At 39.8% G+C, this 17,569-nt stretch overlaps 1 protein-coding gene across 1 annotated transcript in view; it reads left to right on the top strand.

Moving 5' to 3' along the window:
* axdnd1 (axonemal dynein light chain domain containing 1) overlaps positions 1-17,569 on the top strand; it is a 134,046-nt gene that overhangs the window by 60,885 nt on the left and 55,592 nt on the right. Inside the window, exons 15-17 of the mRNA XM_048602234.1 lie at positions 7,001-7,167; positions 13,289-13,364; positions 16,875-17,109. Of these exons, the coding sequence (XP_048458191.1) occupies positions 7,001-7,167; positions 13,289-13,364; positions 16,875-17,109 (478 nt within the window). The remainder of the gene's footprint in view (positions 1-7,000; positions 7,168-13,288; positions 13,365-16,874; positions 17,110-17,569) is intronic.

The raw sequence follows: 17,569 nt of genomic DNA, 5'->3' as shown, positions 1-17,569 counted from the left end.
AAGTCATGCCTGTGTGTGAAGTTGGACACCATTTCAGTACTAGAAAGGATGAACTCCAAACTGAATGAAAAGCTTGTGTCCAGTTGGCATCTGACTCTACCATGCTTCTTAAAGGTGGGCTGTGTGGCAGTCATTTTCCATATAAACGTAATCTACTTGATTGTTTCTTCCTGCACTCTCTCTCAAGCATAGATCCAGCTTCATGTTACATGCAGTACCAGTGTCTGAGCTAGTTGCTGTGAGTGCTAGATTGAGTGATTGTGTTATTTCATAAGCAGTTTTGTCACCCTTTAGGGCTCCAGCCTCCTGCACCATTTCTGGATTGAAACCAGTCCTTTGCTATCTCCTAGCAATGGGCATGACAGCAGGGTTGGGTGAGAGTAGTAGAGGAAGTATGAAGTGCGTGATTCTGTTATGACTTAAAATCTGAACATAGAGGGCTTGAGGTTAAAGTTGTATGAGAAGGTGGATTGGATAAGAATATACCGTTATCACTGATAGTTTTGGCTCAGCTTCTGGCTATGTCCTTGATGATGTTACTTTGACAGTCTCCTCCATTGTATGCTGCTTTATGGCTGTTGCTACTCTAGTGGGCTACTTTGTCCTGCAAGACAGTGAAGTGGCATTGAGTGAAGTGGAATATTTAGATGATGTGCCTGCTGTTTTGAATGACTGGCAAGTGTGTGCAAGCTGTGACATGTGAGGCTAATAGCAGTGCTAAATTTGTAAGGATGAGACAAGGCTGTGAAATGTGAGTATGTGTCGTGATTGATAGGAATTGATGATTAGCAAGTGAAGGAGCTTTGTGAATTGAACAGCGTGTGAGGCTAACGATGCATTTGGGAGCATATGGCATCTGACCTATTTTACTAATCAACCTGTTCAGAGATGTTATTTTGCAGCAGGTGAGACTTGAACTCAGGACTCTTGGTCCAGGTGCAGGGAGAATACCACTGCGACACAAGAGAGCCCTACATTGCATCTGAAGATGCATTCCCTAGCAGTAACCTGATGTGCGAGATCATTTAACCCTCTGACATGAAAAAGTCATCCTCCGAGTTAGACTACTGGCAGACCACAGTGGCCACCAGCTCTCATCCATTGCTCTTGAGACTCTTTCTGCCTAATAGAACCTCATCTTCACCCCTCTGAGTTCAAGGGATACAGGATTTGAAGGGATTTGACATTAACTGATTTATGTGATTTAGCAGTGAATAGATAAACGCCCCTGCTGATGTCTGCTAAGACTGCTCACTATTTCAGGATCATTCTGGAATGCAAAGATATCTCTTGGATTATTAAACTCCTCTTCCCTTTCTCTCTTAATACCTTCCTTCAGTCTTAGAATAAGTTGGAGACTATTTACGACTGAGATGAAAATGAATCAGAGAAAATGAGTGAGATTCTTAATGAGTACTTTGCGTTGGTATTCACCGAGGAGAGGGACATGATGGATGTTGAGGTTTGATTACTCTAGGTCAAGTCGGCATAAGGAGGGGGTAAGTGTTGGGTATTCTAAAAGGCATTAGGGTGGACAAGTCCCCAGGTCTGTATGGGATCTATCCCCGGTTACTGAGGGAAGCAAGAGAGGAAATAGCTGGTGCCTTAACAGGTATCTTTGCAGCTTCCTTGAGCACGGGTGAGGTCCCCGAGGACTGGAGAATTGCTAATGTTGTCCCCTTGTTTAAGAAGGGTAGCAAGGATAATCCAGGTAATTATGGACCGGTGAGCCTGACGTCAGTGGTGGGGAAGCTGTTGCAGAAGGTAGTGAGGGATAGGATTTATTTACATTTGGAAGAAAATGGGCTTATTAGTGATAGGCAGCATGGTTTTGTGCAGGGAAGGTCATGTCTTACCAACTTGATAGAATTCTTTGAGGAAGTGACAAAGTTGATAGATGAGGGAAGGGCTGTAGATGTCATATACATGGACTTCAGTAAGGCATTTGATAAGATTCCCCATGGTAGGCTGATGGAGAAAGTGAAGTCGCATGGGGTCCAGGGTGTACTAGCTCGATGGATAGTGAACTGGCTGGGCAACAGGAGACAGAGAGTTGTAGTGGAAGGGAGTTTCTCAAAATGGAGAACTGTGACCAGTGGTGTTCCACAGGGATCTGTGTTGGGACCACTGTTGTTTGTGATATAAATAAATGATCTGGAGGAAGGTATAGATGGTCTGATTAGCAAGTTTGCAGATGACACTAAGATTGGTGGAGTAGCAGATAGTGAAGGGGACTGTCGGAGAATGCGGCAGAATATAGATAGATTGGCGAGTTGGGCGGAGAAATGGCAGATGGGAGTTCAATCCTGGCAAATGCGAGGTGATGCATTTTGGAAGATCCAATTCAAGAGCGAACTATACGGTAAATGGAAAAGCCCTGGGGAAAATTGATGCACAGAGAGATCTGGGTGTTCAGGTCCATTGTACGCAGGTGGATAGAGTGGTCAAGAAGGCATACGGCATGCTTTCATTCATCGGATGGGGTATTGAGTACAAGAGTTGACAGGTCATGTTGCAGTTGTATAGGACTTTGGTTCAACCACATTTGGAATACTGCGTACAGTTTTGGTCACCACATTACCGAAAGGATGTGGATGCTTTGGAGAGGGTGCAGAGGAGGTTCACCAGGATGTTGCCTGGTATGGAGGGTGCTAGCTATGAAGAGAGGTTGAGTAGATTAGGATTATTTACATTAGAAAGACGGAGGTTGAGGGGGTACCTGATTGAGGTCTACAAAATCATGAGAGATATAGACAGGGTGGGTAGCAAGCAGCTTTTTCCCAGAGTGGAGGACTCCATTACTAGGGGTCACGATTTCAAGATGAGAGGGGTAAAGTTTAAGGGAGATATGCGTGGAAAGTTCTTTATGCAGAGGGTGGTGGGTGTCTGGAACATGTTGCCAGCGGAGGTGGTAGAGGCGGATAGGATAGCGTCATTTACGATGTATCTCGACAGATACATGAATGGGCAGGGAGCAGAGGGATACAGATCCTTGGAAAATAGGCGACAGGTTTAGATAGAGGATCTGGATTGGCGCAGGCTTGGAGGGCCGAAGAGCCTGTTCCTGGGTTGTAATTTTCTTTGTTCTTTGTTCTTGAATTGCTGTAATGGTGAATTGTCAGAATTCTTAAGTCCCAGAGGGATTGGAAGCTCAATCATTGAGCATGTTGAAGACAGAGTTCAGTAGCTTTCTAGATACTAATTACATCAAGGGATGTAGGGATAGTTGGGTAGATTGCTAAAGAGGTAAATGATCAGCCATGATCTGTTCGAACGGTGGAGCAAAATCAGTGGGCCAGATAACCCATACCTGCACCTTCACCATACTGGAAGGAGCTTGGGGAGTTCTTTGTCAATACATTTGAGACCATCCAATCAGCTGCCTCTACCAATTCTCTCCTTTCCACTTGCCTTTCAGGCTTAATTTCCTGATGTTCCTCCAAGTCTTAACCCTGAACTTGCTTTTTTTTCCTCCTATCGTTCATCATGCCCTGTCCAAACTTGTTCTTGAGAATTTGCCTACTGCTCAACCTTGTTCTCCATAACTGCTAACAAATCCCCTTCTTTTCCTTGGTCCTGTGGTATCTGATATTACTAATGTTTGCTGTCTTCCGATTTTTGTCCCTCTCTTCTTCCAAGTTGCTGTCATCAAAAATCTTCTCAAGAAACAAGATCTTCATCCTATCATCTTTGCAACCCACTAGCCTTCTTTCCCAGTTTCCTTCCTCTCCAAAATCCTTGAACATGTAGGTCTGCTTGATAGCAGCGACTATTACATAATACTCATGGAGATAGCCATTTAAATGATATGGTAACTTGTTCCTGACCATCATATAATAAACTATTTATTGTTACTCTTCTGCCAAAGATTTATCACTACTTAATACTAGTAAACCCCATGAGCTAGTGTTATAAGTGTTGACGGCAGCATATCACCCAAAGGATGGTTCTAGCAGAACTGGGTGCTAGTTGCAAACATATCTCTTACAACAATACAGCTGAGTGGTACTGCTCTCAACTGGCTCCACTCTTACCTCCACAAACATAGCCAGAGAATAGCTTCACCCCTTACTCCCACAGTTATCTGTGGTATCCCCTTGGCCTCCTTTTTCTTAGAGTCATTGAGTCATATAGCATGGAAACAGACCCCTCAATCTAATCAGTCCATGCTGACCATAATCCCAAACTAAACTAGCCCCACCTGCCTGCACTTGGCCCAAATCCCTCCAAATATTTCCTATTCATGTACTTCTTCAAATGTCTTTTAAATGTTATAACTGTATCCGCATCCACCACTTCCTCTGGAAGTTCGTTCCACAGATGAACCACGCTCTGTATATATATAAAAAAGTGTCTGTCATGTCTTTTTAAAATTTTTCTGCTCTCACCTTAAAGGTATGCTCCCTAACCTTGAAATCCCCCACCCTCGGGAAAAGACAGCTGCCATTCACCTTATCTACACTCCTCATGATTTTATAAGCCTCTATAAGGTCACCCCTCAACCTCCTATGCTCCAGTGAAAAAAATCCCATTCTATTCAACCCCTGTTTATAACTCAAACCTTCCATTCCTGGAAACATCCTGATAAATCTCTTCTGAACCTCTCCAGCTTAATAATATCCTTCCTATAACAGGACAATCAGAACTGGAGGCAGGACTCCAGAAGAGACCTCACCTATGTCCTGTACAACCTCAACATAACGCCCCAACTCCTATACTCAAAGGTCTGAGGAATGAAGGCAAGCATGCTAAACACCATCATAACCACTCTGCCTGTGATTCAAATTTCAAAGAATTATGTACCTGATCCCCGAGGTCTCTCTGTTCTACAACACTACCCAAGACGTGACCTTGTTTGTTTTACCAAATGCGGTACCTCATAATTATCCAAATTAAACTCTATCTGCCACCCCTCCGTCATTGACGCAGTTGATCAAGATCTCTCTAATCTTAGGTAACCTTCTTCATTGTCCACTAGAGCACCAATCTTTGTGTCATCCACTATTTTACTAAACATGTCTTCCATATTCTCATGTACATAATTTATATAAATGATAAACAAAAGTGGACCCAGCACTGATCCCTGTGGATTAACGCTAGTCACAGGCCTCCAGTTTAAAAAACAACCCTCCATTATCACTCTCTGTCTCCTGCCATTAAGCCAATTGTATGTCCAATTAGCAAGCTTACCCTGAAACCCATATGATCCGACTTTACTATTTAGCCTAACATGAAGAACATTGTTTTCTTGGACTTTAGTAAAGCCTTTGACAATGTCTGCTGCTCTGCCCTTATCAATTTTCTTGGTCACTTACCCAAAAAACTCCATCAAGTTTCTAAGACATGATTTCCCTCTCACGAAACCATGCTGACTATCCCTAATCATTCTTTTCCTCTCCGAATGCATATACATCCTATATTTCAGAATCACTTCCATGAACTTACCCATCACTGAAGTCAGATTCACAGGTCTGTAGTTCCCACGCTTCTCCTTAAAACCCTTCTTGAACAAAGGCACAACATTAGCCACTCTCCTGTCATCTGGCACCTCACCCATAGTTATAGATGATACAAATATTTCTGCAAGGTCTCTCGCAATTTCTTCTCTAACTTCCCACAAAGTCCTGGGATACACTCGATCAGGTCCTGGAGATTTATCCACCTTTATATTTTCAAGATCTCCAGCACTTATCAAGCCCTGAACAATGTAATCTCAAAGCAGTGACAGTTTTCACATGTGTGCTGAACACTGAGCTCCACCTTACTGTCACCTCACTGTTGTGTCTATATTGTCAGATTTCTTGTCTGACATTCAATATCTGATGAGCAGAAATTTCTTCCATATAGACATTAGGAAAATTGAAATCATCATCTTCAGTTCCCTAACAATGTTCCCTAGCTACTGACCACATCCATCTCCCAGGCAATTGTATGGACCAGGTTGTTTCCAACCTTGGTGTCCTATATGACCCATAGAAACAGAGAAAATAGGAGCAGGAGTAAGCCATTCGACCCTTTAAACCTGCTCCCCTATTCAGTCTGATCATGGCTGATCTTGCAACTCACTACCCTGTTCCCATTTTCTCCCCATATTCTTTGATCCCTTTAATCCTAAGGACTACGTCTAACTCCTTGAAAAAGATGAATGTTTTGGCTCCAGCTGCTTTCTGTGTCAGAATATTCCATGGGCTCCCCACTCTCTCGTTGAAGATGTTTCTCCTCATTTCAGTCCTAAATGACCTACATAGCATCCTTAAGCTATGACCCTGGTTCTAGAGTCCCTGTCATAGGAAACATCTTTCCTGTGTTCGCCCCGTGTTGTCCTGTTAGAATTTTATAGGTTTCTATGAGATCTCTGCACCCCGCCATCACCCCCCACACCCACATTCTCTCTAAAACTCAGAGATGAGTTTCCAAATGCACATCTACACCATTACCAAGGCTGCGTATTTCCATCTTGGCAACATCACCCACCTACATCCTTGCCTCCACTCATTTGCTATTGAAACTCTCATCCATGCCGAAGTAACTTTGAGATTTAACTATTCTTTGGACACCTTGCCTGTCTCCCGTGTATACTTGAGATCCACCAAAGCTCTGCTGCCTAAGACAAAGGGCTCCTGTGGTCATAGTGGTTGTGTTTCCTGAGTGGTTTTTATTTCAGGTTTCCAGCATCTGTCACATCTTGCTTTCATATTGAGAGAAAAACTGAAAGAACTGCGGATGCTGTAAATCAGGTACAAAGATGGAAGTTGCTGGAAAAGCTCAGCAGGTCTAGCACCATCTGTGAAGAAAAATCAGAGTTAATGTTTCGGGTGTTCCGCCAGAACTGCTGAGCTTTTCCAGCAGCTTCTGTTTTTGTTTTGTATTGAGAGGCTTGTTATAGAATGGAGTTAAAGATCATTTTGCAGAGATTCATCTCCTTAAATACCCTACCACCAACATCTTATACTATTGCTAAATAACAAACTTATTTGCTGTTTTAACTCCATCCTGATAGGATGCAGAAGACCAGACCAAGCTACAGCAAATTACTGCGCAGTGGAGAAAGCTGATGAATAAGTTTTCTAAAATTCTTGAAGCTGCAGAGAATTCAAGTTATGAAAAAAGAGAGCAGATTTTATTTGGCTTCAAGAAATGGCATAAATATTTTTCTGACAAAATTTCGTAAGTATTATCAACCATTTGGATTTCTTGAACATAGTGCTATACTGAGTCACTTGATGCCTCAGATAAAAACTTCCAAATTTCAACTGATTCTTGCTTGCGTTTTCCCATTCTCAGGCTGTATTCTAGAGTGCAAGTTAGATGGACCCAAATTTGTTTTAGTAAATAAAGAAGTGACTTGCATTTGTGTAGAATATTTCACATTTTTAAAGTATTTTGCACCTGTTTTAAAGTTTTTGAAAATTTTAATTATTGAAATTAGACAGTGTTCTTAGACTAGGATGACAGCTAATTTTTGCGAAGTAGTAGCCACTTAAAGCTATAGGTGAGACTATGTTAAATGCCATTTTGAATACTGCAGCACTCCCTTAAGTTTGAATTCTCAGCCGAGATTATGAGCCCAAGTTCTGAAGTATGACTTGAACTACAGGGTCAAGCTGATATTCCAGTGATAGTAGGAACTGCAGACGCTGGAGAATCTGAGATAACAAGGTGTAGAGCTGGATGAACACAGCAGGCCAAGCAGCATCTAGGCCCGAAACGTCAGCCTTCCTGCTCCTCCGATGCTGCTTGGCCTGCTGTGTTCATCCAGCTCTACACCTTGTTATCTCTGATATTCCAGAGTGCTGTTTTGGAAGTAGTACAGAAAGTACTTTTGAACTTCAAGTAGTTTATGTCCAAATTGGCCGCACCTGTCTGATTTAAAATAGCATTTTGCATATCAGTACTTGTATAATCTGCACCTGCATAGTTTTCTGTTATTTTTATTGCCCCCTCCCTGACTCCGAGTCACAGCCTCAAACTGAGCCAAACATTTGCTATTGACAACCATGGGTGGGTTCAGTTATATGAAAAATTAGAAATTGAAAGGTAAAGGAGAAGGAAGGATTGCAAATTAGTGATCAGGATAATTGTTACTAGAAAATAAAAGGAAGGGATAGAATGTGTGAATGTCATATTACAGCAAGGAACCATAAAAGAATAGGGAAGTTCGATAATAGAACAAACTTAAAGGCTTTGTATTTTAACTTAACGAAACATTTGGATTGAGGTAGACAAATTGATAGTGCAAATTGAGATAAATGAATATGTACTCATAGTCATTACAGAAACGTGACTAAAAGGCGATCAAAACTGGGAACTTAACATTCAAGGATATTTGATCTTTTGGAGAGATAGGAGGGATGGAAAAGTTGGTGGGTTAGCACTGTTAATAAGAGATTAAATGAGGACACTTCTAAGAGATGATCTAGGTTTGTATGACGTTGAGTCCGTTTGGGTGCAGTTTTAAAAAAAAAACACGAGAAAGAAGACATCGATAGGAGGAGTGTACAGGCCCCCTTTCCAATCTGTCAGAAAGGCTATAAATCAATAAATAAGTGCCTAATAAAAGAATAAAGCAATAATTATGGGTGACTTTAATCTTCATGTTGATTGGGTCAATCAAATTGGAAAGGGTAACAACGACAACAAATTCATAGAGTGCATTAGGGATAGTTTTGTCATGGAGCCAACTAGGGAGCAAACTATCTTGGTTCTGGTAATGGGTAATGAGGCAGGTTTAGTAAATGACCTCAGAGTGAAATATCTCCAAGGAAGTAGTGATAGAATTTAATATTTAGTTTGAGAGTGAGAAACTTGTGTCAGAAACAGTTTAGCTTAAATAAAGGGAATTGCAAATAAAGTGAGAATGGAGTTGACTAAAGTGAACTGGGCAAATAAATTAGGAGGAATGATAGTAAACAAGTAGTGGCAGACATTTAAGGAGGTAATTCATGACTCTCATCCAAAATATATCCCAGTAAAGAAGAAGGACTCTAAGAGCATGAGAAGCTAACCAAGAAAGTTAAGGCAAGTATTAAGGTGAAAGAAAGAGCGTATAAAAAGGCTAAAGTCAGTGATAGCCCTGAAGACTGGAATAAATTCAGAATAAATTTAGATGAATTCAGGTGATGGTTATGGAGAGGCAGAGGAGTTAATAAGATAATTTGCATCAGTCTTTACAGTGGATGATACTTCAAACATCCTATTAATACTGAAGAGTACAGTAAAGCAATTATCACTAAAGCACTATCACGAGAGAAGTAGTATTCGGCAAACTAATGGGGCTAAAGTTTCCTGGCCTACATGGCTTGCATCCTAGGATCTTAAGAGAGCTATCTGTAGAAATAGTGAATGCAATGGTTGTAATTTTCCAAAAATCTTTGGATTCTTGAGAAGCACCAGAGCACTGGAAAACTACCAATGTGACATCTCTATTCAAAAAGGGATGAATGCAAGAAGTAGGTAACTAAAGGTTAGTTAGCCAAATATCTATTGTTGGAAAAGTATTGGAATCAATTATTAAGGAATAGTAGAACATTTGGAAAATCAAAATCTAATTAAGCAGTGTCAGCATAGCTTCATGAAAGGGAAATAGCATTTGACTAATTTATTACAGTTTTCATGCAGTCTCAATCAAAGTAGATACAGGGGAATCAGTAGATGTGTTGCCATTTGTACTTCCAGAAGGCATTCGACAAGGTCCCTCACAAAGGAGCAAGTCCTAAAATAAAAACCCATGGTGTAGTTGGTAATATATTGGCATGGATAGAGAATTGGCTAATGTGTAAGAAACAGCATGTGGGAATAAGATGTTCATTTCCAGGTTTGCAACTCATGACCAGTGGGATTTCACAGGGATTAGTGCTGGGACCACAACTGTTTATGATATATATTAAGGACTTGGAGGAAGGAAGCGAACGTACTGCAGCCAAATGTGCAGGTTTCACAACAATAGGTGGAAAGGCAGGTTACAAGAGGGATACAAACAGTTTAGAGAGTTATTGATAGGTTAAGAAAGTTGGCAAATAGAGCACAATGTGGAAAGTTGTCCATTTTAGAAGGAATAACTGAAGAACAGACTATTATTTAATTGGAGAGAAATTGCAGAAAGCTGCAACTGAAATGGACTTGTGCGTAATGTAATATTAGCCATTATTTCAAGGGTTGACCTATAAGAGTAGGGAAGTTTTACTGCAGTTGTAGAAGGTGCTGGTGAAATCATATTTGGAATACTGAAGAGAATTTTTGGACCCCTTATTTAAGGAAATATAGCATTTCATTGGAGGCAGTTCAGAGAAGTTTCACTAGAATCGTCCCCAGTATGGAGAGATTGTCTTATCAGCAAAGGTTAAACAGGTTGGGACTCTACTCACTGGAGTTTAAAATAATGAGAGGTGATTCAAGTGAAATGTGCTGGAATTTTAAAGGCTTGACAGGGTAAATGCTGAGAGGATGTTTCCCCTCATGGGAGAGTCTGGAACCAGACAGCATAGTCTCAGAATAAAGGGGCACCCATTTAAGACTGAGATGAGGAGGAATTTCTTCTCTCACAGGCTTATGAGTCTTTGGAAATCCTTGCCACAGACAACTGTGGTGGCAGAGCCCTTGTGTATATTCAAGGCGAGGATAGATTACTTCTTGATCAGTCAGGGACTGAATGGTTATATGGTGAAAATGCAGGAAAGTGGCTATGAGGAATCTATAGGTGTGAGGCTGGAAAAGCACACCAGGTCAGACAGCATCCAAGGAGCAGGAAAACCATGTTTTGGGCCAAAACCCTTTGTCAGGATGGAGGAATGTCAGAGTATCCACAATTCGATTGAATGTTGGAGCATGCTCGAGGGACCGAATGGCCTACTCCTGTTCCTATTTCTTATGGTCTTATGCTGGAGCCTTGGCAAGTTGCCATTTTTCAAGTGTAAACCATGAATTTAGTTTAATAGATTGTTTAACTTTGGTTGCATCTCAGCTACTCTAGACCCCTTCTGATGTCTGCATATCTATACTTTTCAGCTGAAGAACAGTAATTAGGGCCATGAAAGGGATGTTTTATCCTAATCTCTTGTCCCTAGAGTCTTGTGGTCAACTAAGGGAAATTTAATGTCAGTCTGGAAAAAATAAATTATTTGACCAGAGACTATACTCATTAAGCATTTGACAACTTGAAGGATTTGACAAAAATGGAGCATTTCAGGTTAGAGTTAGCATGCTCTTGACTGTTTTAGCTTTGTCACCATAAATAAGTAGTTAAAAACCAACTTCATTCACATATATCATATTCCAGCTTTGTTAAATGAATTAACATATTGAGACTAATACTAACAGGAAAGGTTGCAGCAATAAATTTGTTCAAATATTTGCCTGGCAATTTTATGAATTTTACATATTTAAATTTCTTTGGCATTTGCACAAAATCTTTATTCATCCCAGCTTTCTTAAATTAGAGAATTGTTCCAAATAAGTTAGAAAAAAAATCACACTTTCAACTCGAAAATGGCGAACTTTCATCGATGCATCTCCATGTCATAAGAATGTATAATTGCAATCAAAATGGCTTAAAGAGGGTTCGCTTGACTCATTCCTGGGTTGAGGGGCTTAACTTATGAATAAACACATTGAAAGGTTGAATCCATTGGAGTGTAGAAGAATGTGAGGTGATCTTATTGATAGATGTAAGATCTTGAGGGGTCTTGAATATAGAGCATGTTTCCTTTTGTTCTGGAGATGAGAACTAGGGATAGAATTTAAAATTAAGAGATTTTAGAAAGTGATAATGAGATTGTGTTTCTTTCAGAGGGTCACTAGTACACAGAATTCTCCTCTGCTGAAACCAGTGGAAGCTTGGTCAAAGATTTAATTCAAGGCAAAGTTTTATGACTTTTTATAACTTTTATAAGGTTCAATCTTCCAGTGAATGGCAGAAAAGTCACACAATAAGTTCTCAAGTTTAAGGCTTTTAGCATGACAAATTAAAATTAATAGCAATTTAAGCACTACTTCAGAAGGCAACTTATACTCTTAAACTACAGAAAAGATCCCACATTTAACTTGTATAATGATCAAGAATTCCCTGTCATAGCTATACTTGGCTCTGATCTTTAAATGAACACTTCATTCACCAGGAACTAGTCTAATTTGATTCTCAGCTTGTTTTTCTTTTCCCAGTGGACAATTTCTAATCCCTGAACTGACTTTTAAGGTGTAAGTTACCCTGGAGATCTTTCTGTCAAGCCAATACTAGGCAAATGTTCCAGTTTTGTTTAAACCTTCACAACCATGTTGCCCTAAATCCAAGTGTGAACTCGCATCCACACTTTGCATGTTGAATAATAGAGGTTTGCAACTTGTATGTCTGTTCTCTCTCTTCCTCTGTTTCTCTCAGATTCTTGGTGAGAGGTCCTGTCTGTGAGATTCAGTGATATCTTTAGGAACACCGATTTGCTCCACAATGGATTCCAAAAGACTTGTCTTCTCTCATAGCACATCTTTGTTAATCACTGTGGACCTTGTATTCCTGTCGAAATGGTTATTATCTTTCCTCAACACCATTTGCCCAAATTGAAATCATCTTGGAATTAACTAGACAGACTAAAGTATAACCATTTACAAAATTTGACATGACTAACAACTACCTGTGACTTGAAGACTAACAGTCTACCTACCATTAGCATATCTTTTCTGGTTACTGTTTAGAGATGGGAATACTTTGCATATTCTTCCTAATAATCACATCTAAACTTGTAGGCTTGTTGTCAGCAGATTTCAAAACAGATCACAAATCAAATAAATAATCTCAAAACAAAACAATCTTGCAAACCTCATGTTTGTAATAGTGTTTATATCTGGTTCACGTATTTGTGGTTAGGATACTATATCATATAAAACAGGAAATTTCAAAATCAAGAAAGGCATTTGTCAGATCAATCTGGACTGAAGAAGTTACATTGTTCTGCACTCTGGGAAGTAGAGCTAACTTACAAGTATAAAAATGAACATAATCACTCTCTGGGTGAAACACTAGCATATTTTCATAGTGTGTTCAGTCTAATGAATATGAATTTAACAAAGTATATATTCAATACTGAAATGAAAAGTCCATAAGGTAATGAAGACAAGCATAAAAATACATATTTTGTAGCTTGATGACAGGATGAGTTTAATTTATATGCATTGGTTTTATTTAGAACACAATGAACATACTTGGGGAAGCCCTTAACCAAAACTATTGATGTTTGTGACTACCTATGCATCATTTTCAAATACAGAGGTATATTTTTGACATTTACTGTTCTTTTAGGAGTCCTCTGGGAATCAAGTCTATTCCGAGAGAAATGTTGTATTTGCTGAGAAGTGATATGAAATACTTTCATGAGGTGAGCATTTTATTTAAATCATCTTGCTATTGCAGGTTTTTCCCAAAAGTCAGATTCTGAAAGCCAGATGAAATAAAATCATGAACGTTTAAATGGATTCGGGTAATACTAGGTGTGAATTTCACACTTATTCAGTGGAGGGACCTGTTAAATTCAGCAGGCGGACTTGCTGCTGCCCACCCAAACTTTCTGAAAGTTTGCAGGTGCTATGGTAGATGTTGGGTAGTCACCTGCCCTTGGAGTTATTGAGGCAGCTGAGTGGCCAATTAATGACCACTTAAGGGACTCATCCTTCCACCAACAGTATGTTCCCTATAGCAAGGGTAGGTCCAGACCATGCAAGAAAACTGTCAGCTTTAGCTGGTATAAGGTAAAAGGGGTGAACCCCTCTATGATGAGTTGCCTGAGTCCAATGGAGGCAAACCCGCCAGCTCTTGACTCATCTTCCCCTTTAACCCTTGTCTCTAGCCTTTTGAACCGGAGCCCTAACCACCATTGTGTCTCTAGCTGAGGCATAGTCAGTCAGCCCCAGAGAGCCCCCTAACCCCACACTTAGCTGGGCTTCTTGCGATGATGGAACACTAAGATGAGTGGTGGTTAACTGCTGACAGCTCAGAGCTTTTAGCTGTCTGATTGGCCAGCTCTCCAAGGCTGCACTTCCTATTGAGAGAGGCGGAGGTTGCTCCCAAAGGATTGGTGCTCTGAACATTAAATTGCGCAGGGCAGCTGCTGTGGGTGTAGCAGGCCTTTACCCTGACTTTTTAGTTAGGAAGGTTGGTCCATGGTGCTCATAAAACCCAGCCCTATACATTTACTGTTAATGTTAAATGCTGTTAAATCTTAAATCTCAATGGCAATGTAATCAGATTCTTACATTTTTAAAATTTCTCCAGTACACACCTTAGTTTTATCATTTGAGTTGTCTTTTCATCATTTATTCATCAGAAATTTTCTTTTTCACAGATTATCTTTCATATTTTTGATGGTGCAAATCCTTTGTAATTAGTTATTTATCTCTATCAGAATTCAAGAAGGTCTTGTAACAGTTGCCTTGAAAAGAGAAGTGAGGGTGGGTAGTCACTGCCCTTTTATCACTGGAGCCAAACTTGGCCTCAACTAATGAAATGAACCTTTTTTCTTTTTGGTGGCTGCAAGGTTTCTTGTAAAATGAGTTTGAACAGGCTCATATAGACATTGCAAATTTATCCTTAATTTAGTATACAGCACACTGTCAGTCAGACCACAAGAATAGCTAATGTAAGTGGACATTTTAAACCAGCATTGCAGACCAAGGATATCTAAAATAGTTGTTCAGAGCCTGACCCATTGAGAGACTGGACGATGTTCATTGAATACCGAAGCCAAATCTGGTATAAACTGATGAGGTGAATGTCTACTCTCTTTGCTGGATATCTGACCCTGGAAGCCCAAGTAACCAACTCTGTTTACATTTTTTCATTTGCTGGTTCATGGTGAGATGGTTGTTCAGGTGCAATGTGAAATGCCATTGCCAGATTGGTTATATTCTAAATGGTAATATTTTGATCTGTTTCTGTGTTCAGTCTAAAATGTATGCAAATTAATGGGGAAAAGAGAGTTTCCCTTCCACAGAGGTAACAGGGCAGGTGGCACAAAGGTCGAATAATCGGGCACTTTGGCACTGGCAAGAAACCTGCCCCCTTTTCCCCATCTCAGAAATGAAGTTCTTGGCAGTAAGCTTCCAAACTCTGCAGCCTGGGCCAGTGTCAATGTAGTCCAGCTCCCAGTGGGTGCTGGCCTCTGAAGTCCACTGGATAGTACTTAAGTGCATGAATGTTGCATGATCCAGTAGGCTTTCATATTGGTTGGGGCAAGTTGGGGCAGCAGGGAGAGGTTAGCCATCGTTCAAGATTCCACCCCACATTTAGTAAAAGCAGGAACTACTAAATCCAGCCCAGAGTTAACTTTATATTGAGTCATAGAGTAGTATATGCAATCAGTGAGACAAAGGTTTGTGAGCCTCTGTGGTAAAGCATACTATTCTGATTTTGAATTTATTTGTATGGTAGAAGGACAAAGAAGGCTCAGTTTGTATCTGACCTGGTAATGTTTGATGTTTGAAGTGGAAAGCAATTCTGTGTCCAGTGTGTCTCATTTTGATGACTGCTGCATACTTTATAAAACAGCTGTTTGTGGATATGGATATGCTGTGCCTACACCCAGGTTTGTCTTTACTTTAAACAGATTCATTTACAAGATGACTCCACATTTTTGCAATAATGAAGATGCTCACACATATTAAGGATGATGAATCAATGTTTCACATAAGCCAATTGCAAAGCAATTACAGATGAGAGAGTTTATTTTTTGTCTATCTCTAGGCCAACCATCTGGAAAAATCACATGACCTCAGCGTAGCATTCAGTTGTTTCATAGATAATTGTAGATTTTTCAATGTTGGTTTTTCTGAATTAACTCTGTTCCACATATTTATCATGATTTGTAGGAAGATGAGCTTTCTGATGTGGCTCTATGTTTACTTTTAATTCATTTAAACCCGGTGTCTTGTTGTTCTGCTCATAATTTAAAGTAATTTATAGGTTATATCCTTTTTGCACAGTTTATCATCACTTGTATTTTGTAAAATCACCAAGTAATTGTCTCCTTTTGAGACTGCAAATTTCAAATTTACTTTAATCTTCTCGTAAACTTCTAGCATGAGATACCAATCTTTAGGCTCTGCCTGCATGGCTTCTGTTAGTTGAATGTCTTCATGTAACTCAGTGACCAGACTGTTCACCGTACTCAAGGTGTGAAGAGGACTGCACACAATACAGTTTGAGTATGACTTCCTTTGATTTGAACTTCCCTGCAATTTTCAATCCATGTCTTAAAATTGACACCAGTTTCACTTGCCTCATTTTTGCAAATAATCTCTTTTGTGGAACCTTGTTAAGGAAGTCTTTGTAGAGAGTATCCATAGATATTGCAACTTTGGGGTGAAGATTTGAAGTAAACATTTCATGCTATTTACAATGAAAAGATATTGCCCTGACTTAATTTTGGGATGAGTTTATTGCGATTCACTTTTACAACGTGAAATGAACTTTGAGCCGTAACGTTCCACACACTGAGTTGTTTAACCTTGATGCACATTTCCAATGTAAACAGCCTATGGTGTTTTCTTAAAGCTGTACAATTCACTCTGCTGTTGTGCAACACAATACTTCAACTCAAATCAATTAAGAAATCTTCCTGTATGGCAAACGTTTATTCAATTATAGTGAGTGGAAGAGCTCACAACCAGTAGAATTGACTCCTGTAGTACTTTTCCTAGGTGCCAGCAGATTAGAATGATGATATTTTGTCATGGCATTTTGTAGTTTCCTTTTCGTTATGGCACCTCATTCAGTGATTTGTGATCCAAAATTGGTCAAAAGGATGCTTAAATTAGAAATGTGATTTTCTTTAGCTATGGTCTGAATAAATCTGACTCATTTCTCTAGGGTATTTTTTTTTTGTTTTCCTCAGATGATTACTCAAGATTATACACGATATGAGGGGTCATTATTCTTAACTGCTCAAGAAGATCTACTGGATACTGAGCAGCTGCAACATGAGTGGACAGATCTCACCATAACTCTGTTTGAACGTCACCGATGGTCTGATAATGATAAAATGCCTGAGGAGGCAAAAATGGAAGAATTAAACAATAGTGTGAGAGCACTGTCTCAACTTTATACGGCCATGCTTACAGGGGAAAATGGTATTATTTGAATTATTTCATATTCACGTATTTCCATTCAAAGGCTGTTGTCTTTGTGGAATATCTACAAGTCAAGGTTAGGGAGTTAGTTCAGGTTTCTGTTTCAGTCCCTGTGGCTGATTTTAGCTACTATCTGTGAATGCCCCCAGAAAGAAGCCGCTGGTCCTCATTCTTTCTAAAGATTTTAAGTGAAATATACAAATATGCAGCAGCTTTTGTATGTGTGGCTTCTTGGATATGGCATTACAATATAGGCTTTTAGGGTGAGTTTAGCCCAGAGATGCTGTTGCAAGTTGTTAATTATTGTACAACTCCATTTGCTTTTGCTTGATATTCGAACCATGTTAGAAGAACACATGGTAGGAATAAACTTAATAAAAACTGAAAGTTGTTCAATGCTTTACAACTTGCACCAGCATCTCTGGGCTAAACTCACCCTAAAAGCCTATATTGTAATGCC

Source organism: Rhincodon typus, chromosome 10 (genome assembly GCF_021869965.1).
Source record: "Rhincodon typus isolate 14 chromosome 10, sRhiTyp1.1, whole genome shotgun sequence".
NCBI lineage: Eukaryota > Metazoa > Chordata > Chondrichthyes > Orectolobiformes > Rhincodontidae > Rhincodon > Rhincodon typus.
Note: the sequence above shows the minus strand (reverse complement) of the source record. Positions and strands in the feature narration are given on the sequence as shown.